Here is a 23,336-nt window from a genome sequence, read left to right as displayed (position 1 = left end):
TCCACTGCTCTATAGCCAACTTTATGGCTAGTAGTTCTCGATTACCCACATCATAATTTCTTTCTGTGGGTAGAAGTTTCTTGGGGAAAAAAAAGGCGCAGAGATATAACTTGGCTGGTGATCCGTGTCTCTGGGAAAGCACTGCTCCTACTCCTACCTCAGAGGCATCAACCTCCACGAAGAGAGGTAGTGATGGATCTGGTTGGTGCAGTACTGGGGTGGACGTGAACACCCGTTTCAGTCTCTGGAAAGCTTCATCCACTGCTCAAGTCCATCGTAATTTCCCCTTGGACTGCCCCTTGAGAAGACTTTTCAAGGGTGAAGCTATGGTTCAGAAGTTCCTAATGAACCGCCTATAAAAGTTAGCAAACCCTATGAATCTCTGCAAGTCCTTGATGGTAACCAGTGTGGGCCAATCTATTATCGCTGTAACCTTTTATGGGTCCATGGAGATCTTACCAGGGGAGATAGCAATGCCTAAGAAGGTCAGAGACGTCTGATGGAACTCGCATTTCTCTGCCTTTGCATAGACATTGTGTTGCCAGAGCTGGGACAAAACAGCAGCGACGTGCTGGAGATGCTCTGATAAAGACTGTGAGTAAATCAAAATGTCGTCGATGTACACAATAAGGAATCTGTGTATCATGTCACAGAAAATCTCGTCCATGAAGGCCTGGAAGACTGAGGGACTGTTGGCCAAACCATAGTGCATAACTAGATATTCATAATGCCCTCGTGTTGTGATAAATGTGGTCCACTCATCCCCCTTCCTTATGCAAGTTTGAGGGGGAAACTGGGATGTTATAAAGGGAACTGGAACAAGAGACAGGTGTTGCTTATCAGTACTCAGGCGAGGGTGACCCAAGTCTGGGACGGGAAAGGCTAGTGGGTTGGAACGATGCTGTTATAGAGTGTCAGTACTATGTGAAGCTATTTCTTCTCTCCTACAGTTATTCGCTTCATAACAGACACAAGAACAAGGGGAATTTTTATAGCATATGTTCCAATTTATTTTTTTCCTTTTTACATTGATTATTTAAAAATGACAAGAAACAGGACTAAAGGTTGTGAGCTGTATTGCTGTCTGCTCTCTCCGCACTGTCTCGTCTGCAGTACGCTGTTCGTTGCATTTCTGATGGCTGAGTTGTAACTGCACATGGTTGAGTTCTGTCCGGCTGTTCAAGGTAATGACACCTGCAGTCCGGTACAGTGTTGGTGTCAAATTGTGCAAGCAACCAATATGATTCTTTTCAAAGCAGACCAACATTTGTAATGACTTAGTTGGGTGGTCTCCATGACCAGGGGAAAGTACAGTACACGTAGCAGGAGGGGAGGAGAGTGAAATAAAGAAATTAGGAATTAAAGAATTAACTAGTTACACTGATGTAAAAATCAAATTGTGGTTCTGCTGAAATTTCTGGGTAATTCATATTGCAGTGCAGTTCTTTGAGAGGCTCTTGTACGTCAGAACAGAGACTGTCTGCACTGGCAGTCCTGTATTTAAGACCTGACAGCGTCTTTGGCAGTTTGTCCTGTGTCTGTCATCAGTTCTAGGCAAGGAGCTAAGTCCTGTAATGAGTAATCCACTAAATGTTTATCTCAAATCATCATGGCAACACCTTTAGATCGTTTTTTGCAAACGTGACCTACCTACTAAGACCTCCGGTGTGTTTCTTTGGAGATTCCATATTTACATCCAGTATGTCACCAGCTGTCATGTTTCCATGGGCTTAGAATAAGAGTCATATACCCTGAAACTGGTCACAGGTTGTGCTAACAGTGTTCGGTGGCTTACGTGAACACGAAAACTGAATACCAACGTGAGATGTCTGGAACAGAAGAACATCATCTTCATTGTACAACTTAACGCGTGTCACATCAGGATCAAAACAAACAAGTCTGACAGGCTCCCATTAACGGCAACAAGTGACACACGTGCTGTGATCTGCTTATGTTCCATAGAACGTATTTCAAAGAGAGGTAGTTTACTTTATAGACGTGATGTGTGTCCCGAACACTGACTGAACCAGGCTGAGGTGGGCAGTTCACTGCATTTGTAGTCACGTGATGATTTCTGTAGTTGTTTTCTATTTGAAGAGGTTTATGATTTTGTCTCTAGGCTGCATTTGTGTTGGTTGTTCAGGGATCTGAGTGGACAGGAGTGAGACAGTTCATAGGGTTGGGCGTCTCTCTAGGGGACAGAGAGGGCCCGGGAAGCTCGAGTACTGGCCACAGACCAGCCCACAGCCCACTGCTGGAAAACGGAGTGTCACAGCACCTCCTGGTGGACCGGTCACCACACTGCACCTGCAAAATCAGTCCACACCCCACCCAATCATGGCAGTGACCAGGAGAATACACACCAACACACTAACACAATGAACTAAATGTCAAACACCTTTTATATCTGTTATATGCCTATTACATATGACAAAACATTTTAGCTCCAATTTTGCTATGCTACTGATAGCTTTTCTCAATGGAGATGTTATACTTTTCTTTAATGGATACATCAGGTGCTTGATCATAAGTGACTCCCATATTCACATACATTCAGTGTCCACGTGTGACTGAAACTCGGGAGTGTAATGAAAACAGCAGCTAATAAAATTCAGTATGGTGTTTGGAACAGGCTAACAGGCCTTTTCAGGTGAAGAGCAGAAAGTCGGCGTGTACTGTGTACATCACCTGCTGTGTTCTGAGGCCTGGTTCAGTCTTAGCTGTGAGGCGTTTGGTGACACTGTGACAGGAGACTGCTGACAATCTGGAAGAGACTGACAGGTTAGACCTCCCACACAGCAGGGGGCAGTGTGACAGGTTAGACCTCCCACACAGCAGGGGGCAGTGTGGGGCTCTGGGACTCCACAGAAATTACAACAAAACAAATACATTCTCAAAAATGCGTTAGCAAAACAGCACTATTTTAACACATTTGTGTCATATTGTGTTAAAATGAGGGAGAGTAAAATACAAGTCTAGATAGTTTGGGTGGTATACTGGATGTAGTTCCTCTCAAAGGTGTGGCTCTTCATACCAGTATGCTGCAAATTAGTGAAACACTTGCATAAGAACACACCATAACACACACCACAAATCATACCATAAATGAAATGAACAGAATATTCAAACACTTCATCACTGCGATCGTGCCAGAACAAGTCGGATGAAGTGAGTCTGCAACCCTCCAAACTAACAAGACAGAGGAGAGGGAGGGACAGACTGGCATTGTAAACACACTGTAATCACATGTACTTCATAAATAAAGGGAGCTACAGTATATACTGAGGGGTTATTTGTGACGAGGGAGCTTCATCAGTCATTTGGGTTCAGAAAACTGATTTTGTTATTTGAGCAGAAATCAAATTAACTGGAAGTGAATTTAATTCAAATACCTGAGATTTCATTGATATTTTTTTTAGTTTGTTATGGTACATTTATGCATTAAGAACACAGCACATCTGACACACATTGTGTAATCAGAACACGTATTTCATTAGTTTCATTAGTGTTACAGTTCTTGCTACTACACTGGAATTAGCCAGTCTCCTGGATTTCCAATCAAACCTTTCTCCAAAGCCCCTCCCTCCAAAGCCCCCCCCCCCCCCCCAAAGAAAAGCCCCTCTCCAAAGCCATTCACTCATCTCTGTGCCACATGCACATGCAAAATAACTGGAAGTCAGGGGTGACCCGCCTCACTGTAGAGAGGCTTCCAGATAATCACATATAAACACAGCTAGACGGTGTTATATAAGATAACACGCTGGTAGGAAAGATTAATGTGTTTGAAGGCTGAAGCTGTACTTACCCAGGACAGTCAAGAAGCAGCTAAAACAACAGCATGTATAACGCAGATATTGTGCATGTTTGACGCAGATTGACTTGTATGCATGTGTATACGTCTCAGGTGATTAAAACGCACACAGTAAAGACAAAAGACGGAATTAGTGCAGATCATTTATGTGTCATTTGCATTTACATTACATACTAATAATACACTGGTTGACTGTACACTACACTCCAGAGATGTGGTGTGTCCTGTATGGTATTCATGCACAGTTAATTACAGACGGAACAGTCTGCCCAGAAAAAGCCACTCTGGAATTGGTTTGCAAAGTGTAGCAAAGTGTTGCTACAGTAGGAAAGCTAATGACAGAGAAAATGTAAGACTCTGACTGGAGTTGCATATCCATCGCTTCTGATGTGATGAACACGTGAGATAAAGGACGTGGGCGTGAGAAGCAGTGCAGCGCGTGCCAACACCATGGAGGCTGAAGCATTTGACAGGTGTGAGGGTCCTACAGACCTGGGACAACTTAACATTAATAGGAAATGCATTGAAGATGTGCTGTGTGTGTGTGTGTGTGTCAGGCCTTAGGTAAAAGGGTGCCACAGAGAGGAGGTCTAGGTTTCCTAACCCTAACCTTAACCCTAATCCTAACCCTAGTCCTAATATGACACACAGTCTCCACCTGAGTACGTATAGCTCTCCAAAACTCCGAACATAAACCATTCTTCTCTTTCTCACCTTCCACACCAGACCACACAGTGGCACAATCCCAAAACACTCACAGGACAAAACACATTTCCATATTAGTGCAATAAGAGAAGTGAGGTGAAGTCTTCCGTGAGTGCACTATTATCTACTGCTAGGTGCAATGAGACAGAGCTGGTGGGAAGAGCAGGTTCTCCTCTCAGCTTTCACCACTACACTCCAGATCATCTCCACACCAAGGACACCAGGAAGCTGTCAGAGCTCAAGTGTTCTGTGGTGCAGAGCACCAGGTGGAGTGTGATACCCCGCTAATGCACTGTGGTGTAAAGGAACAGCAATATCACTTAGCCATGTGTGTGAGTGTGTGCATTCGGGGGTTGGGCTTCTGTCAAATGCTTCAGCCTCCATTTGTGTAGACACGTCAATGACAGAAGGAGGCGAGTTCGGTGTCTTTGGTCCAACAGTGGAGCTGAATGTTAATGTTTTAGTTGTCTGGAGACTGAGGGGAAGACATGGGGGTGACGTGTGTCCCCACAGTGTTCTGTTCTCAGTCTTTACTCGGTTAATGCTTTATCCCGTGATTCTGAGCTAAAGAATTCTGCCAAAAGGGAATGAAGAATAATACCTGACAATGCATGAACATGAATGTAAAGTGAGAAGAAAAGAGTGTTTTTCACCAAAGCCTCGGGGATCCGCGCATTATTTCACCCTAACAAGAGCACACTGACAAAGACAGCTAATCCCTGAGATTGGTAGGGTCGACTAGAAACCGGCATCTGCGCCTGTCTGCACTGAAACACTCAGACAGTGTAACTGTTTCTGTGCTTCAGCTAAAGTGAAATCCTCTCTGACTGATTTACACACAGAACCAACTCGACCGCTAAACTGCTAGAGGAGGAATTCAGTCTGTTACGGACATATGGAAGCAGAGAGCTACCAGGTAGAATTATGCAAATAGCAAAATTCGAACTGGTAGCTAGTAACGTCCATCTTTCGTTAGTTGATTAAGATTCATATTACAGCTCAGTATCTGGAGCTGATTACCAACAAAGCAGAACATTTCTGCAAATGAAGAAACTAAAACAACAGAGGAATTAACACACAGGAGAAGGCGTGGTACACAGAGAGGGCGAAGACATGCGTCTGCTGGAATGGAAGAGAAGTGGCAATACGGAAACCTCCAGTGGATATAAAAACCTTGTTATTTATCACTTTAAAGGTCATGACACTTCTTGAGAAAAACAAAAACAAACAAACAAACAAAAGCTACAATAGAAAAAAATGATAAAGCTATTACACAGTGAGGGAACTCAGCAATGCATATATACGTATTCATCATTCCACCACTCATATGACTGACTTCCAAACCTCTTCATGTGAACTGTATCATTACAATTGGTTTTACCCTAAAACAAGACAGTCCTTCCACACAGCCCAGCTGACTTAATGTCCAGGTACTTTCTAAAAAACAGTTCATCCCTCCTCTCTGGTTGGGTTGTGCTGTGAGGTCATCGTGCACCATAAGTGACCTCATGATGAAGAGAGAGATGTCAGAGACAGACCCAGTCCTGAGAACTGATCAACAGTCTCTCACAGGACAGCAGGAGCACTTGTGCGCCACAAAATCCCTGAGCGGAAAAAACCGTCACCAAACACGTCAAGCGTACTGGAACTACAAAAGCGGGAACCCGGTCCATCCTCCTGTCTGCAGCACCCTGCTTGGCCTCAGTAGCGGGGATGCTGGGAGCTGTAGGTTCTTGGGTAGAGTGAGCTGTAGGAGGAGGGGGAGGTGTATCTGGTTGTGTGGGTGGAGCGCGTCAGGACGGATGGGAGTGGGCGGGGCCTGGGGGAGCTCCAACTGGAGCGGTAGGTCCCCAGGATGGGTGAGCGGTAGGGTGAGGGGGGGGCAGAGCCAGGCGACTCATTTGCATAGCGACGGGTGAGGCTGGTGGTTCGGGTCAGCTGGGTGTAGTCCACACTGAAGCAGTGCGGCTCCACCGCGTGTGCCCGCATCCCCACCGTCCAGTGGGCATGGCCCGGGCGGGAGGGCGTGGTCAGGGGAGGCCAGGAGGAGGAGGAGGAAGGAGCGGGTGAGGAAGGTGCCTCCAGTGCAGGGGGGCTGCCTGGATCGGAGGGGAGTGAAGCAGTCACCGTTGGCGACACGGTAGCGTCTGTGGACGAGGTGTCGTGGAGGGGCGGGGCTGCTGGACCACTTACTTTGGGCGGGGTGGACCTCAGCCTGGACGCCCGTCCAGCGCGGGGACGGTGGCTCTGCTCGTGGTCGAACTCCAGGTCTTCCAGCCGTTGGGTGAGCGCCAGCTTCTGCTGGATGGCCATGCGCAGCAGAGAGTTCAGAGTCTTCTTCTCATCCTCGGCCGCTGCCAGCTGCCTCTGCATCTCGTCCAGCTGAGTGACGTACTCGTCACACCTGGAGGATGCGGGACAAGGACAGTCCTGCTTTAACGCTCTCGTCAGAGACAACTGTGTCCCTGCCTATCTGCACCTGCCCTGGGTTTATTTGGTCAATCTCAGCTGTCTTAGTCTGTCCTGTCCTGTGTTGTGTTAGTTCGTCCTGTCCATCCTGTTAGCCCGTCCTGTCCTGTGTTAGCCTGTCCTGTCCTGTCCTGTGTTAGTCTGTCCTGTCCTGTGTTAGTTCGTCCTGTCCATCCTGTTAGCCCGTCTTGTCCTGTGTTAGCCTGTCCTGTCCTGTGTTAGTTTGTCCTGTCCATCCTGTTAGTCCGTCCTGTCCTGTGTTAGCCTGTCCTGTCCTGTCCTGTGTTAGTCTGTCCTGTCCTGTGTTAGTTCGTCCTGTCCATCCTGTTAGCCCGTCTTGTCCTGTGTTAGCCTGTCCTGTCCTGTGTTAGCCTGTCCTGTCCTGTCCTGTGTTAGTCTGTCCTGTCCTGTGTTAGTTCGTCCTGTCCATCCTGTTAGCCCGTCCTGTCCTGTGTTAGTCCGTCCTGTCCTGTGTTAGTCCGTCCTGTCCTGTTAGTCTGTCCTGTCCTGTGTTAGTCCGTCCTGTCCATCCTGTTAGCCCGTCCTGTCCTGTGTTAGCCTGTCCTGTCCTGTGTTAGCCTGTCCTGTCCTGTGTTAGTCTGTCCTGTGCTGTGTTAGTTCGTCCTGTCCATCCTGTTAGCCCGTCCTGTCCTGTCCTGTGTTAGTCTGTCCTGTCCTGTGTTAGTTCGTCCTGTCCATCCTGTTAGCCCGTCCTGTCCTGTTAGCCTGTCCTGTCCTGTGTTAGCCTGTCCTGTCCTGTCCTGTGTTAGTCTGTCCTGTCCTGTGTTAGTTCGTCCTGTCCTGTGTTAGCCTGTCCTGTCCTGTGTTAGCCTGTCCTGTGTTAGCCTGTCCTGTCCTGTCCTGTGTTAGCCTGTCCTGTCCTGTCCTGTCCTGTGTTAGCCTGTCCTGTCCTGTGTTAGTCCGTCCCTTGTCCATGTCACAGCATATGTGACCCTCACCGTGTGGCGAACATGGACCTGAGGGAGGAGAATGTGGCAGCGTCCTCCTTCAGAGCCTTCAGCTCGTTCCTCAACTTCAGCATGGTCTCCCTGACGATGGACTTCTCACTCTCATATTTGCTCTTCAGGTTAGCCAGTGCCACTTCAGCGGTCTGGCACCATGGAAACAGCATTTAAGCACCTCGTACCATAAACAACACATTTTCACGAACACAGCATGGTTAGTACTGAGAGACACCAGAATCAACAATACTTGGCAAAGTGATGAAATCCCCATAAAGTCTAATAGTCCTAGACTAATAGCATGATTTAACTATTAACTGAGTTATCTTAACTAACTGAGGTAGTCCAGGAACACAGAGTGTCCTCTAAATCATGTGACAGTGTCCTCAGGTAACCCTGCTGTGGACACCACTCACCCTACCTGCTTGTTGGCCTTGAGCACCAGGCGCAGGGTGGCGATCTGCTCTCTCTTAGTGCTCAGCAGGGACTTCAGCTTTAGTATCTCCTCGGTTAAGGCCTCCTGGTCCTTGTCGAGGGCTGGCGTGATCTCCTGGGCGGCAGGCCTCTGCCGCCACAGATGCAGCGAGCGCTCCACGGCCTTCTGCAGGTGTTCGATCTGCTCACGGATGACGGCGTTCAGGTGGTGGATGGTGATGGTCTCGCGCCGCGGTTCAGAGCATGAGGAGGACTCGGGCGCTGGAGACGAGGATGACGACGACGAAGAGGCACTGACGGCAGGCGAGCCCAGCGGCGTGCGGAGCGGGCTGTCGTCCTGGGCGAGCGGCTCTCTGGAGGGCGAGTCGGAGGGCGCGAGGGCGTCGCTGGGCGTGGAGGCAGAAGCGGAGGTGTTGATCGCTGCAAGGCGGCGCGCCAGCCGTGGCGTCAGCAGGACGCGGTGCTCGTCCTGCCCCTTCAGGCCGGCGGCGGTAGCGCGGGGCGACTGGCTGCGGCCCTGTCTGTAGTAGTCCAGCGTGACGCGGGTGGGCGTCTCGTTGTTGCACAGGCAGACATGGTGGTAGAGCAGCGCCAGCTCCTCGCTGGACACGGCCAGCTCGTCCTGGGCAGCAGCCAGCGCGGCGTGGCTCTCCGAGGCCGTGCTCCGCGCCGCCCGCAGCTCCCGCTCCAACCCCGCAGTCCTCTCCCGGGCCTCCCGACAGCCGCGCTTCAACGCCTCCACCTGTGCCTCCACGTGCTGCACCCGGACCCGGGCGTCCACCTCCGCCCGCACCGCCCCCTCCACGCACTCCCTATGCCTGTCCTGCAGCTCCCTCAGTTCTGCCTTCTGACTTACCACCTCCATCACTGCCACCCGGTACTTGCACTGCAGGAGCTCCACCCCCAGGCCCGCCAGGTTGCTGCAGGCCCACGACGGGCTCCTCATCTCCAGCTCCTGCTCGTCCTCGTGAGCGGCCGCGGCGCCGCCCTGCTGGTGGAGGACGCGGAGGCGCTCTCGGAGGTGGCAGGTAGTCTCGTGCTGCTCCTCCAGGGCGGTCTGTGCGTGTCCTAGCTGTGTCTGACACACCTGCAGGCTATTCAGGGCCGACATCTTCTCCTGCTCCACCTAGAAAGCAGCACACGCATCACGTATAATATATTTTGTACATATATATTTTGTATATTTTGTACATATATAGAATATATATATTTCTCTATGCATATATATATTTTCACATATATAGAATATCTATATTTCTCTATGCACCCGTTTTCTTTTTCCTCAGTTTGGACTCTCAACCATTTCACTGCGAGTTATACTGTGTATGACTGTGTATGTGACAAATAAACCAAACTTGAACTTGAACTTGAACATCTGAAGGCTTACTTAAATGCCAGTAATGTCAGTAATGTCTGTCTTGTCTGGTTCTGGCGTGTCTTCTTTACTTGTTTTTGAGTGTCTCATTGTCAAATTTGTTACAGGGCACTAGAACTTTTACTCCTTGGAAAATTCCCAGAGTGCATCATAAAAACCAGTGCAAACTGGGACTCACTGTGCTCCCTGACTGAACGTTTCCCGGTTAGGTTCTGAAAGGATGAATGCACATAAACTGTTTTACTGATTATGTTTAAAGTATGTTTAGTTATGTTAATTAATCTTAATGCTTAACTAGTCATTCCTGGCGAGTAAATACCCAAATGAGTCTATACACCATGTTTACTAAATGTGAACTAGACCTAAGCTCACTGATCAACTTCACTACAAAAGGAACTACTGAGTGAAGACAGAATGACCAAAAAGAAAAATACTTTCATATCACTGTAGTTCGTTAACCAAGCAAATTAAAGACACATCCAGAAAATGATCAATAATCTGAGCATGGCATATTATACCGTGTGTGTATACAGTTAGTACACTGCATTGTCCAGTTTTAAAAGGATCAATGCCCAGACACAATAAGGCATGTCTTTCCTCCTCTCTGTCTGAACAGAGTCATTATCCTCTCTTCTTCTCTCTCTCTCTCTCTTTCTCTCTCTCTCTCTCTCTTGCTCTCTCTCCCTCTGTACAGAATTGCTAATGGCTTTGCCAGTTGCAGGAGAGGAACCACAGAGCCTGTCTGAGGAAACTTTCTGTCATTTTATCACGAAGAATTACGCACATCATACCTGCTGCAGTTGCTGTTTAAGTTTCTGAATCTCCGTGAGGTTCAGTTCACTGAAGAGGTCAGGGGTTGCCGAGTCGCTCTTTCTGGTCGCTGCTCCCTGATGGTTGCCGTTGAGTCGGGTCAGCGCCGCGCCTGGTGCTGCTTGCAGGAGAAGCCCATGGTATTTGCCACTCTCCTCAGCGCCAGGGGAAGTGGCAGAGGTGGGGGTGGCGCTGCCACTAGGGGGCGCTGAGCTGAGGGCGAGCAGGTGTGCGCTGGCTGAAGTGAAGGTGCCATCACACAGCATGAGGTGCTGAGCCAGCTCCTTACGCAAGCTGCGCTTCTGCTCACGCTCACTCTTCAGAGCATCCAGCGTCTCCTCCAGTTGGCTCTCTGAGATGTCCTTCAGGCGCAACGCGTCTTCTAATTGGCCGTTCAGCAAAGCTGTCTCCTCCTCCAGGACTTTGATCTCGTGTTTTAGTCCTTCGTACTCCACCTTTGCAGGAGACCAGGAGCTGTTTGTTTGATCCCACTTGCACCACCAACACTTTAGTATGTGACACTTCCCGTACATGCAAGTGTGTGTGTGTGTGTGTGTCACATGTCCATGTACCTGGTTCTGTTTGAGCGTGGACACCAGTTTCTGCAGGGTGATGTTCTCCTCCTCTAGCTCAGTGTAGTCCTGCAGCAGACGTACCTCCCTTACCTTACACTCCTGCACCTCCTCCCTCAGCTGGCTGCTCTGGAGCTGGTGCAGCTCGGTACTCTGAGGATGAATGATGGAGAGAGAGGGAGAAGGGTTTGCAGGGTGCCCCGTGGAGGCCAAACGAGGAGGCTCACGCGTCTGGGCTCCAGGTGGCGAGAGCCCTACCTCTCGGAGCTCCTCCAGGAGTGTCCCAAGCCGCTCGTTCTCTGCCTGCAGGCTGGAGGTCTGGTACTGGGAGCGCCTCAGCTCAGCCTGCTGCTCCAGCAGACGGCCCATGTAGTACGCCTCCTGGGTGGCTGACTCCTGCAGGAGCACAGCCTCGTTGGTCTCTCCATCCTCTGCTACCTTCCTCTGGGTGGTGTAGGCCTGGGTGAAGGCCTAGAGGAGAGAGAGAGAGAGTGTTTAACTGGAGCTCGTAAGATTCTCAGAAGTACAGGGGTTTTAAAATGAGATAGACCAAAGAAGAACAACCAAAGTAAATTAGTAAAGAAATTAAAAAACAACAACAACTCAACTTTCAAGAAAGAAACAAGAGAGCAACTCATTTTGATGAAATTTCTCCACAACACAAGAAACTAAATACACAGAAACAGGAGTGGAACAGTAGCATCTTACAGCTAAGGACAAAACAAAGGATAAAGCCAAGGAAGACCTCAACTCCACAGAAACTCGGATACATTTTAGCACTTTACTTGTCCAGAAAACTAGCTCCTGTGCTATTGTAGCTACTAACTGAGTGAGCCATGGCTAGTACAGGTGCGGGAAAACTCCCCCTTACAATAAACTACCCAGCAGAGCTTAAAAACCGCACAGGCCAAGAAAACCTAAACACAAAATACACAAAGAAAACCCAGAGATGCTTAAAACAGACTGTAGCACAGCAGGAAACAACACCACCAGTCTCCTGTTATATACAGAATACAGTGAAGCCTGGCACAGAGCTGTCTGTGCCCACTGCAAACAGCAAGAGAAGTGGGCCATAGTCATGAGGATAACACCATCCTAACTGTGCACATTTCTCACAATGGCACCCTCATGTTCCAAGGCACTGAGGCCAGTCTACTCTTTTCAGGAAAACTTTAGTTTTATCAGAGCAGTAGCAGAGACTGAGAAAGTAACTGAGGAGGGGGGGAACTAACAGCTTGTAGCACAGGGTTCGGGGGAGGGGCTGGAAAACACAGGACAGACCAACACAACTTGGACAGCTGGAGATCACGGGATCCCAGCTACAAGAAAGGCTTTCTCTGCAGGAAATAGAGATAATAGTATCTAACATCTTCTTCTGTCCAACCCACCATCCAAAAAACCCTCCCAGCATCTCAGATCAGCTGGACCAGTTAAGAAACTCACTGCTGGAACTGAGAGGAAACGTGCAGGAGCTCCAGAAGGAGAGAGAGGCTCTCAGGAGGGAGCTCAGTGTTGCAGAGAGGAACTACACCTCAGGGACAGTACCACGATCACCCCGAGGGAGTAGCTACAGAGACTAAAAGCCAACCGGCAGACATCTGATGTTACTGTACCAATAAAGGTCAGTTAAATACGCACAGACCGCAGCCCCCGTCAAACCATTGAACCTCTATATGCTAAAATGGATTCTTCACTATACCATGCTGGATATTTTGGTATCATGTTACAGTTTCATTTAACAGGAAACTGAGACCCAGAGGACAATGGGACACTGTTCTCATGGGAACGTGTTAAATCAGGCCTTGTCGATGACATCATTTACAGGGTGGGACTGACTCAGCACGGTGGTGAGAGCCAAGAGAAGTGAGTGTTATGTCTGGGTTAATAAATGACTCAGCACTCTAATAAGAGTCTAACTGGTGCTCATTAACTACATTTCGTAATCATCTTAAACGTTTACTAGACACGTTACTCTGAGTGGACAGCCACGAGGACACCACTCAGATTTATTTTTAGTGGTATCTTCTGTTGACTGTCTTTGATGAAACGCTTCGTCCTTTCGTGTGCGTTCTCCTGCACACGCTGGGGGATGTGAATGTACACTGCACAGGACAACAGAACAACTTACACAATTATTGGCAGACAGAGAGACAAAAAAAAATTTATAACGAAGCACTCAAAAAAGACCCAAATCCAACCTTAGCTACAATAATGATTGTGGCTTTGGGCTTCATATTTCTGTAAAATCCTTCGACTCCATCAGCATATCTATGACCACGAGGGGGCACTGGTCCACCTGAATTTTGGCCATCCTCAGTTTTAACTGTACACATACACTGTGGAATAAAATGCAACTTTATTTCTGTTGTATTTAAAGCATTTTTATATCCTGTAATATAACTGTGCAATAAAATTTTTATTTGCAAGGGAAAATCCAATGTAAACTCCAGAGCAGGTTATTTTAAAAGGTTAATTTAGTTAAAAACCTTGAACAAATATTTTAGCATTTTTATGCAAAACTCTATGTAGTTATGTAACTACATTTGTAGTTAATGGGTGATTAACATGTAGAATAATTTATACATTTCCCTGTGCTTATAGGAGAACTAAAACCAAGCTTCTGAAACACTATCATGGATTTTTCAGTCAAAACCGTCATATTTGAACAAATGAGACTTTACTACCCTGATAAACAGATTTTTTATGATTATTACATTTTTTTTGTTTTGATGGCCGTACTTGCCTCTTTGAGGATATTAAAGTTTTCTATGGTAACTGAAGCTGTGTGTGATATCAGGATGACATCATAGTCTGTATGTTTTATATCAGGATGACATCATAGCCTGTATGTTTTATATCAAGATGACATCATAGCCTGTATGTTTTATATCAGGATGACATCATAGGCTGTGTGAATATGCTGTAATTAACCCCTCTGCCCTACTGTGCTGTGTGTTAGTTTGGCTCTAGAGAATTTCTGAAAAATAATTCTGAAAAGTAATATTTACTACGGACTTTTACTCTCACACACACACACACACACACACACACACACACACACACACACACACGCGGCCATCTGTAGGTGACCTCATATTCTGCATAACGTGGATGCTTTTATTCACAGCTCATGCGATTCCCTGCATTTTTCATCATCTCTCCTGCATGTGTCATGCGTAGCTAACCACCAGAGGGCGCCAAAGAAGCAATCACATCCTGCGTTACTGATGAGTAATTGAACTGAATTAAATGGCTCCATTCCTGCCAACTAGAGTAAACCATAGGGTACCATTAATAAACCAGACAATGTGTGACTTGTCACCTGTGCAGGTGTTCCTCAGGAGAGACTAGGAACCACAGGAATGTACTGTGCTTTTATTGTTTTATATAATGTTATGATGATGATCTTATAAGAGATCAAAAATAGCATTGATTTCAATGAAATGTAATCAACTGGACCACTACACAGAAATCAGGAATCACACTGCACATGAGACATAACAGATTCTTCTAGCAAATCGAGTTATGATGTCTAAATATGTATGCGCAGAGTAACAAACTGAACAGTTCCAAATATCCACTAAATGATGACATTATTATAGACAGTTACTCTCTTCTCTGTCCTGCACCCAGCTGAGACACTGGCTGTCTTCAAATGAAGACTGAAGACTCACCTCCTCCCTGAGTCACTAAACACTTAAATAACTTTTACTGTCTTCTTTTCCACTTTAGTCTGATAGCATTAACACCAAACTGTCTATTCTCACATACAGACATATATTTGATAAGACTGCAAAGCTTCTGTAAGGCACCCTGGACGAGGACATCTGCCAAACATCGGAAATGTTCTCCACAGCTGTAACCGTTTGCCAACACTCTTATTTTTGGTCAATTCTGTGTAATCAGAAGAGAACTGACTGATATAAACACACGGCAGTTTTTATCGTTTTCATAAGTAACAACAAACAACCATAATAATAATGATAAAAATGCATTTTATTTTTATCTTTTGTGATACCCAACACACTAGACTAGAAAAAAACAAGATCACAAATAAGATGACGAGCGAACGCAGTTAGACGAGGCGTTCATTACACACCACAGCCCGAGTATGCAAAAGACAAAGTCAAAACATAAGACTCAAATGATGCTGAGAACAGAGAGTCCCAAACGGAGAGAGCAGAACTACAAAAGAGGCAGTATGTTCAAGAAAAGGGTTGAGTTGAGTCCAAACACAGGTTCAACAGAATCAAGAGTTGGGTGATTTCTGTGCCATCAGGCAAAGTATTGCACAAGCTTGGAACACTAGAAGAAAAACTCCTACGTCCCCGTGGACATTCGGGGGTCTGGAGGACGAGAGAGACGTGTAAGACAAGCAGAGCCTCTTTATACCTCACTGGACTTGTGTCATTAGCCACCTTATACTTGAAAAAAAAAGATCCATGATTTTTTTTTTTGTTTAAGCAGGCAATTCTCCATCATTCATTTGTCAGCTATATTTTGCATGTCTACCACCACCAGGAACAGCTCAGGATGCTGATGTGGTCCAGTTGCTCTAAGGCAGAGTCAGAGCATCACCTGTGGTGAGCAGAATGACATGGCTGCACCTGCACACATAATCATGCAGCAGATGTGTGACAGCCAAATGTCCATCATGCAGAGATGATGGACAGCTCGAGTGGTCACAGTACAGAGGAGATGTGCTTGTGTCTCATGGATGATGCTAAGAATGTCTCCTCTCATTGGTTCGTTGGCAGTAGACTGAAACAAGCAGGTAGACTTCACTGCAGGTTTTCTTCAGGAGGTTCCTGACTCTTACTATTTTCTCATCATCATCTCAGATTTGTGGGAGTTCAGGACAGGTTCCCATGGAGCACGGCGGTGTGATTCTGACCCTGTATGAGTGACACTCCCAGCACGTTATCAGGAGGCCGTACCTTCTACCCCAGCACGGCCTGTATGTGTAGAGGGTCTGTGTATGTGTATCTGTCACCAAATGCCTGTGTACATGCGTCTAACGCACATCTGTCACTACACACTGGTATCAGCCACTATCAGACAGGATTCAATCATGAACCTTGTATCCCAAATGCAGTCCTGAATTTTGTTCCTGGATTTTGCAGTCCATGCATCAGAACACAAGGAGTCAGATTCATCGCATTCAGGTAATGAAGGTTTCCCACCTCCCTTTACCTGGTCAGGTGTTAACTTTGACATCTCAGTGTTAACGCTGCCATCTGTATTAACGCTGCCATCTGTATTAACGCTGCCATCTCAGTGTTAACACTGCCATCTCAGTGTTAACACTGCCATCTCAGTGTTAACACTGCCATCTGTATTAACGCTGCCATCTGTATTAACGCTGCCATCTGTATTATTAACGCTGCCATCTCAGTGTTAACGCTGCCATCTGTATTAACGCTGCCATCTGTGTTAACACTGCCATCTGTGTTAACACGGCCATCTGTGTTAACACTGCCATCTCAGTGTTAACGCTGCCATCTGTGTTAACACTGCCATCTGTGTTAACACTGCCATCTGTGTTAACACGGCCATCTCAGTGTTAACACGGCCATCTGTGTCAACGCTGTGTTGAGAGCCAACTCAGCAGTTTTGTGGTAAAAAGCTGATTAATGATTAATTGGGACGAGAAGGTTGCTGACTGACAGCAGCTGATGGACCACAGACCGTCGTACTGCTGTGAAACGGCACTTATGCGCTTCAGCAAAGAAGGAAACTGAGTCAAGACAACAGTTTTAATAATGTACCACTTAAAATATTGCAAATCTATCCTTTAAAAATCAACTCCATGGTAACAGTATTTTCTACTTAACATATCTACACCCATTGGACACAAATGCCCCTATACATGTGCAAAGTGTCCCAGAGCGCTTGTCTGTGCTCTGAATACAGCATATACAAGAAATGTTTATCAGTAATAACTGGTGGATTATTTACTGATAACAGTTTCAACAAGTTATTGATTTTTGATATGTGTTTTTTGATATGCATTTTTGTGCAGTTCTAATATAAAATGGGTAAATAGGTTTATTTACTCTAAATGCCAGCTGGATCCGTGTAACAGTCTGTTAGTCCCTCACACTTTGGAAAACTGTATTAATCACAGGAAAATGTACACAAGCACAGTCATGCATACACACACACACACACACACACACAGACTCAAAATCTCGCATATAGAGTGAAGTTTTTCAGCATTCTGTTGGTCTCAGGCAGCGCACAGCAGTGATGTACCAAACTCCCACAGGGGAACAGGGTTGCACTTCCAGCTGAGTGAGACGTTCTTGTGCCAGTTGATCAATACAGTGCAGTGATGCTTTAACTGGCATCTGAAGCCAAATCAAAGACGTGAAATGTGCCTCAGCCATTGTCATATTCATAACCCAACCCTAAACCTAATCCTAACCCTAAACCCAATCCTAACTCTAACCCTAAACCCAATCTTAACCCTAATCCTAAACTCTAACCCTAACTAACCCTAAACCCAATCCTAATCCTAACTAACCCTTACCCTAACTAACCCTAAACCTAACCCTAACCTTAAACCCTAACGCTATCCCTAACTAACCCTAACGCTAAACCTTAACCAAACCTAACCCTTAGCTAAACCCTAACCCAAACCCAAATATGTGCCTCAGCCATTATCATATTCATAACCCTAACCCCTAACCCTAACCAACCCCAACCCTAACCCTAATCGTAAACCTAACCTAATCCTAACCCTAACCCCTAACCCTAATTATATCCAAGGCTAAACTTCAGCCACAGGTCAACACAACTATTTAATCTGACCGGCTCTTCCCATCATAAAACATATATTTTTTACAAATATGCCCTTCTTGGGAATTGTGTTTAAGAACGCCAATTTAGAAACACACTGCAGATGATAATTGTAAATTAGCAGTCATTTCTTTAAGACACAGCTATTTTAGCTACATAAACATGTGACTGCTTGACAGTATTCACTGATACCTCACTGCAGTTGTATTTTTTTGGCTTTCTGACCCGGAGCTCCATATCTCTCCCCACTGCCACCCCTGTCTGTGTGGCCCAGCTGGTCTCACTGGCTCCCCCTTCTGGCAGAACAGACCAAACACTGCCAGGGCAGGTCCTGTGAGTGAAAAAGCAACTAAAATGAACCCGGTGAGTCGACTCAATTGAGCAACACGAGCATCTTAATACTGGATACAACTGAACAGACGTAGACCTAACACGCAGTTAGACCTCACACACAATAAGACCTAACACACAGTAAAACCTAACAAATTATGCTACATGTGTCACCTCGATGCCTGGGGATAAGTTGCTTCCTTTGAAACATACTCTGAAACATACTTTGAAACTTTGAAACATACTTTGCATCAACTTTTTCACAAAAGCAGTATAATGTAGAACTGCATGCAGGCCTAGTTGTTTACAGTTAACTAGTGATAAAACAGTCGCCACATAACTGCTGTCTATTGCAGTTCAGCGAGAACACAGAGAGAGCAGAGAGAGAAGACAGAAAATCTCACTCATCAACCCTGGAAAAGAGCAACCTGAATCTAGACTAGTGGAAGATAGAGAGGGCACTCACTCCACCCACTGAGAGAGCTCACCCCGCCCCCAGAGAGTCCAAATAAATCATACCTACCTGGGATACCTCAAAGAGGGTGTGGTCACCTTTTGCACCTGCACCCCCCCCCCCCTCTCTGTCCAATACATACTTGTAAAAGTATATCCAGTTGTGCAAAACTAATTTAATGAGGTTTCCTTTATTCATGTGAAACACGCACATTTATTCCCCACATAAAATCCTCTCCATAAGTACGTAACATACGTCTCTGTCATTACTATAAACGACATATCCATCGTTCATGTCAAATAAGGACTTGAGAACTTGTCCTTTTCAGCGTGTATACTGCACCAAGCCTTCGCCTGTGAGAGCCCACGGGGAAGGTTACGCTGGAATAAATAACGCGCATAACAGACGAGGCTGCAGTGCCACAGCCACACAAGTTATTTTTCGGTGAAAAGTTGCGGCTGTATAATTTTGCTAAAAACGAGTAGAGAAAGCAGGACCACAGCGTCCCAGTAACGCATGCACGCACGCGAGTGAGAAGCGTCTTTTGTGGACAGCACGAGGCTGGAATTACCTCCTGCAGCTGATCCAGCTCCTGTCTCAGGGTGTCGTGCTCGGCTTCCAGCTCTGCACACCGCTGTTTTAGGCTCTGGTTTTCCTCCAGTACCACCAGTCCGCATTCTGCCGCGCGCACCTTCTCTGTGTTGGCCTCGGCGAGCTCTCGAGCCAGCCGCTCCACCTCGGCCCGGCACTGGTCCCCCGTGCTCCCGCATGCTCCCCCGTCAGCCATCGCGCTCGGGCTCCCCTCCGCTCCCGTCTCGCCGTCCCTCGCGCAGGGAGCCCGTACAGCTGCTAGCGCTCAGCAAACCCCTGCGATGCTGTTAAACTAAGAGAAGCCACAATAAAGTCACCTGTACAAATATCATGGTAGTGGAAGGATTACTAGCAGAAATAATTAAGTCATTTCAGCGCAGGCACATGTCCCGTCATCTATCCCGTCATGGGAGAGGCCTGGGGTCGTTTCTTTCTTTTCTTTTTCTGCTTATTCATGGAGAATGGACGCCATCTCCACAAGCGCAGCGGCTTCCTAGCGCGCTTTCATCCGCCTGTGACGTCAGCGCATCCACAGCATCCTGCCCGCGTGAGATCGGCTGCTCTCGCGCTGTGGCTCAGCGTGTGCGACATCAAACTGATCAAACAAAATAAAACAAAAATCTTTTTTTTTTTCCTCTAGAAGCCGCAAAGTTCTTCTGTCAGATTACTGCAGGCTCTGGTACTCTGGTAGCCTTCAGTTGGGGTGAGCTGGTATCATACTTAAGATTGATAAATCTGGGCAAATAAATAAATAAGATTGATAAGATTGATAAATCTGGGCAAATAAATAAATTGTATTATATTATATATTATTTATATGAATATATATATATATATATATATATATATATATATATATATATATATATATATATATATATATATAAAATCAATAAGATGTACTTTATTGTCCTTTAGGTAAATTTGAATGGGAACATTTTTTATTTAAAAACAGACTCAAATGCACAAGTACTTAACTGTACTCTAGACCAGTTATGGAGACGAAGACCAGCTGATTAAAGGTGCGTCATTTCTAAATATGTGAGGGATAAGATACCCAAGAATTAACAAATTAGATTAGATGAGAAAACAACCAAATAGCCTCATGAAATGAAATTTCATAGAGGCTTTGGAAAGTTCAACATTCAGGGCCGGTAAGACAACTCCTGCCTAAAGCGGTTGGTATGAAACAGCCCCAGCCCCACTGTGCGTAGCAACAAGACTGATGGTCCACGTGACATCACTGGTATGATTAATCACCACTAGTCACCATGTGCTGTGGTCCCATACAAATTGTTCTACATCACTGTCACCATTTTCCCATCAAAACATTGACAGACATGTTTACAATCTCAATTGCCAAACTAATTATGTTCAAGTTATGTTATATTGTGTGGCATATACATATTTTGAGCAAATGGAAGTAGTCAAGATCTCTCAGAGAATAACTTTCACCAAACGTTCCTCCTAAGTCAGTTAAACCCTGTGAATTTCCCTGTCATAGTTAGAAACGTGTCCTGATAAGCGTGGGGTAATGTGGAGTTCACCTGTGTCAGGTAGCTATAAACACAGATAAGACTGGGGTGAAAAGGTAAGCACTCAAAAGGATAATAATGTCAAGGCAAAAGCATGGTTGTAAAAACAGAAACCCAGTGTGTGCACAACCTGCCTGACCGTCCAGTCCTTACCATTCAGCGCACAAAAACCAAGGTGATTTCTAAAAGCCTCAAAGGCCGTTTGATGAGCAGTTAACTTGCTCATTACAAAAAAACATCTGCTCATCTGCAGACCTGAAGAGTGTCAATGTCTAATGTGCCCTGAAGGTCTGAAGGTGTGTTTGAAATAGCAGCATAGGAAGTCCCAGTTCAGACTGGCCCATGTTGAGTCTGTCCCAGTTTAGACTGGCCCATATTGAGTCTGTCCCAGTTTAGACTGGCCTGTGTTGAATCTGTCTCAGTTCAGGCTGGTCCATGTTGAGTCTGTCCCAGTTCGGACTGGTCCATGCTGAGTCTGTCCCAGTTCAGACTGGGCCATGTTGAGTCTGTCCCAGTTCAGAATGGGCCATGTTGAGTCAATGCCTACATCGTGTTACACTTGATTTCAGTGTCAAACATAGAATACTAACAAACATGACACACGTTAATCTGCAAATTTTTAAAATTTCACTTTGATCAATTTCTATAATTTTCATTTCTGCAACAAAGATTAACACACAAAAGGCTAAATATGACATCACCACAAAGTCACATGATTAAAAATGTCACACTCTGAATTGTCATATTTCATGACATCACCTTCTCTGACAATAAATGTGTCTTCATTACAATTTTTGAATTATGTCTAAAGCTGGAATAACTGGGTTCAGTAATCACGTCTGTACTGTGTTTGTATTGTGTTTATATTGCGTCTGTATTTTGTTTGTATGGCGTCTGTTTTGAATCTGTGTTGTGTCTGTGATGTGTCTGTATAAAGGGAATAAAGGCAGTGTTCTGTTCAGCGGTGCAGCAGAGTAAGCTGGGGAGGAAGGCAGCTGAGCTAACGGCAGTCTGAGAGATGGTGATGGCAGTGGAGGACAGAGCTTAGTGAATGTTAAGGACGTCTTTGCCAGACGATGAGACCCAGGTGGGCAGCTGAGGAAGTCGGAGCTCACTCAGGTACACAGGTGCATCAACCGCATGTAGCATGTTCTCCACCCAAACTTACCTTTTCAGGAAAGAGCATGACATTCAGTGGCAGACAACACTGACATGCAGGGCGTGCTGGACAGTGCGGCTGCTGTCATGCAGGAAGTGTGTGCTATCAGCTCCTGGAGGAAGCACTTTCACACTTCACAGAACTTCACATAAATCTGCTGTTTTCTAACCTGCTGGGGTTCTCTAACCTATTAGTGCTAAGGACACTGTTCTGAAGAGATGGCTAATGCACTTCTGTAAGTCACTCTGAACACAAGTGTCTGCTAAACAGTGTAAATGTGAATGTGAATGAAATTTAAGTATTGTTAGAAAATCCTGTAGTGTTTGTTTTTATTTCTTTGGTGTTTAATTTTGCTCTTTGTTGTCTGAGTCAGGTGAAGTCATGGTGTAAACACAGAGCTGAATCTTCCTTGTTCTTTTAACAGTCTGTCCTGACCTGCCTGTGAACCTTGCAAATTAAGATAAGGCTGCATCTTATCCTTAAAACGGCAATAAACCAATTCAGTGATAATTAGAAATTTCAACAACAAAATTCATGTGTAACGTCATGTGTACTGATGGAGGAGTTTCTCTCCTAAAGGCAGTAAATAAGTGTTAAAATAATCCAGCATGCTGCTTTGTGCTGTTCTCTTAATGCCCTTTCAAACCTACACTCACAAATACTTTTTACGTCTGTGTTATAATTAGACCTCACAGCATACTATTAAAATAGAAAAGGAATTTCTGTAAAATGTTTTTGCAGTGGCAATGAGCTTAATATTTAAAGTGAGAGGCAAACACACACCCGTAAACACACACATGCACACACACCCACACACACACACAGAGATCTGCCAAGTACACACTTCTTCACCTTGATCTTCATTCTTCATTCAAGGTAAACCTTAGAGGTCACTGGTGTGATTGGTTCACGTAGTTTATTTAGTTTATGTAACTTAGTCACTCAGGTACCATGTCATGAATGATTCTGTTGCATTTGTGAAAGATTTATTTATTATTGGGTGCTCAAAAGCACACAGTCACACTTTAAAATAAAAAAAAAAGAAACAGGATTCATACAACAAACAACAGAATTATAGTCATAATGTAACATTCCTACATCAGTAGCAGTCTTCTAATGCCAGCATGGCCTACGGCCTTGGACATGAGTGAGGAAGTGTGTCACATGGCAGTGTGTGTAGGAATGATGGGTCGTAAGGTAGGGGCACCAGGGTTGGCATGGCGACACAGGGAGCCAATGAGTTCCAATGTAGGGACAGAGCTTCTGGGTGCTAGACTCCCAAAACAGGGGTGAGAGTACCCGCGGGCACACTGGACCCGGGTCAGGC

The 23,336-nt window shown here is 45.8% G+C and overlaps 1 protein-coding gene across 3 annotated transcripts; it reads right to left on the bottom strand.

Annotated features, from left to right (window-relative positions):
• Nucleotides 1-506: 506 nt before the first annotated feature.
• On the bottom strand, nt 507-19,813 carry LOC113575788 (protein bicaudal D homolog 1). Of its 3 annotated transcripts, XM_081723653.1 has the most exons (10): nt 19,296-19,813; nt 11,398-11,610; nt 11,140-11,292; nt 10,549-11,022; nt 8,369-9,508; nt 7,945-8,096; nt 6,710-6,920; nt 3,806-3,825; nt 2,689-2,764; nt 507-2,307 (listed from the first exon to the last, which is right to left on the bottom strand). In XM_081723653.1, exons 1-10 carry the CDS (start codon nt 19,509-19,511, stop codon nt 2,140-2,142), a joined length of 2,823 nt encoding a protein of 940 aa, XP_081579779.1. In that variant the 5' UTR covers nt 19,512-19,813; the 3' UTR covers nt 507-2,139. The 3 variants fall into 3 exon arrangements, with proteins under 3 accessions (XP_081579779.1, XP_035383639.1, XP_035383638.1); XM_035527746.2 differs by lacking the exons at nt 507-2,307; nt 2,689-2,764; nt 3,806-3,825 and adding an exon at nt 18,133-18,271 and having other exon boundaries at nt 3,845-6,920; nt 19,296-19,435; XM_035527745.2 differs by lacking the exons at nt 507-2,307; nt 2,689-2,764; nt 3,806-3,825 and having other exon boundaries at nt 3,845-6,920.
• Nucleotides 19,814-23,336: the final 3,523 nt, after the last annotated feature.

The sequence above is a fragment of the Electrophorus electricus genome, chromosome 11 (assembly GCF_041902795.1).
Source record: "Electrophorus electricus isolate QZ-2024a chromosome 11, ASM4190279v1, whole genome shotgun sequence".
In the NCBI taxonomy this organism is placed as follows: Eukaryota; Metazoa; Chordata; class Actinopteri; order Gymnotiformes; family Gymnotidae; genus Electrophorus; species Electrophorus electricus.
Note: the sequence above shows the minus strand (reverse complement) of the source record. Positions and strands in the feature narration are given on the sequence as shown.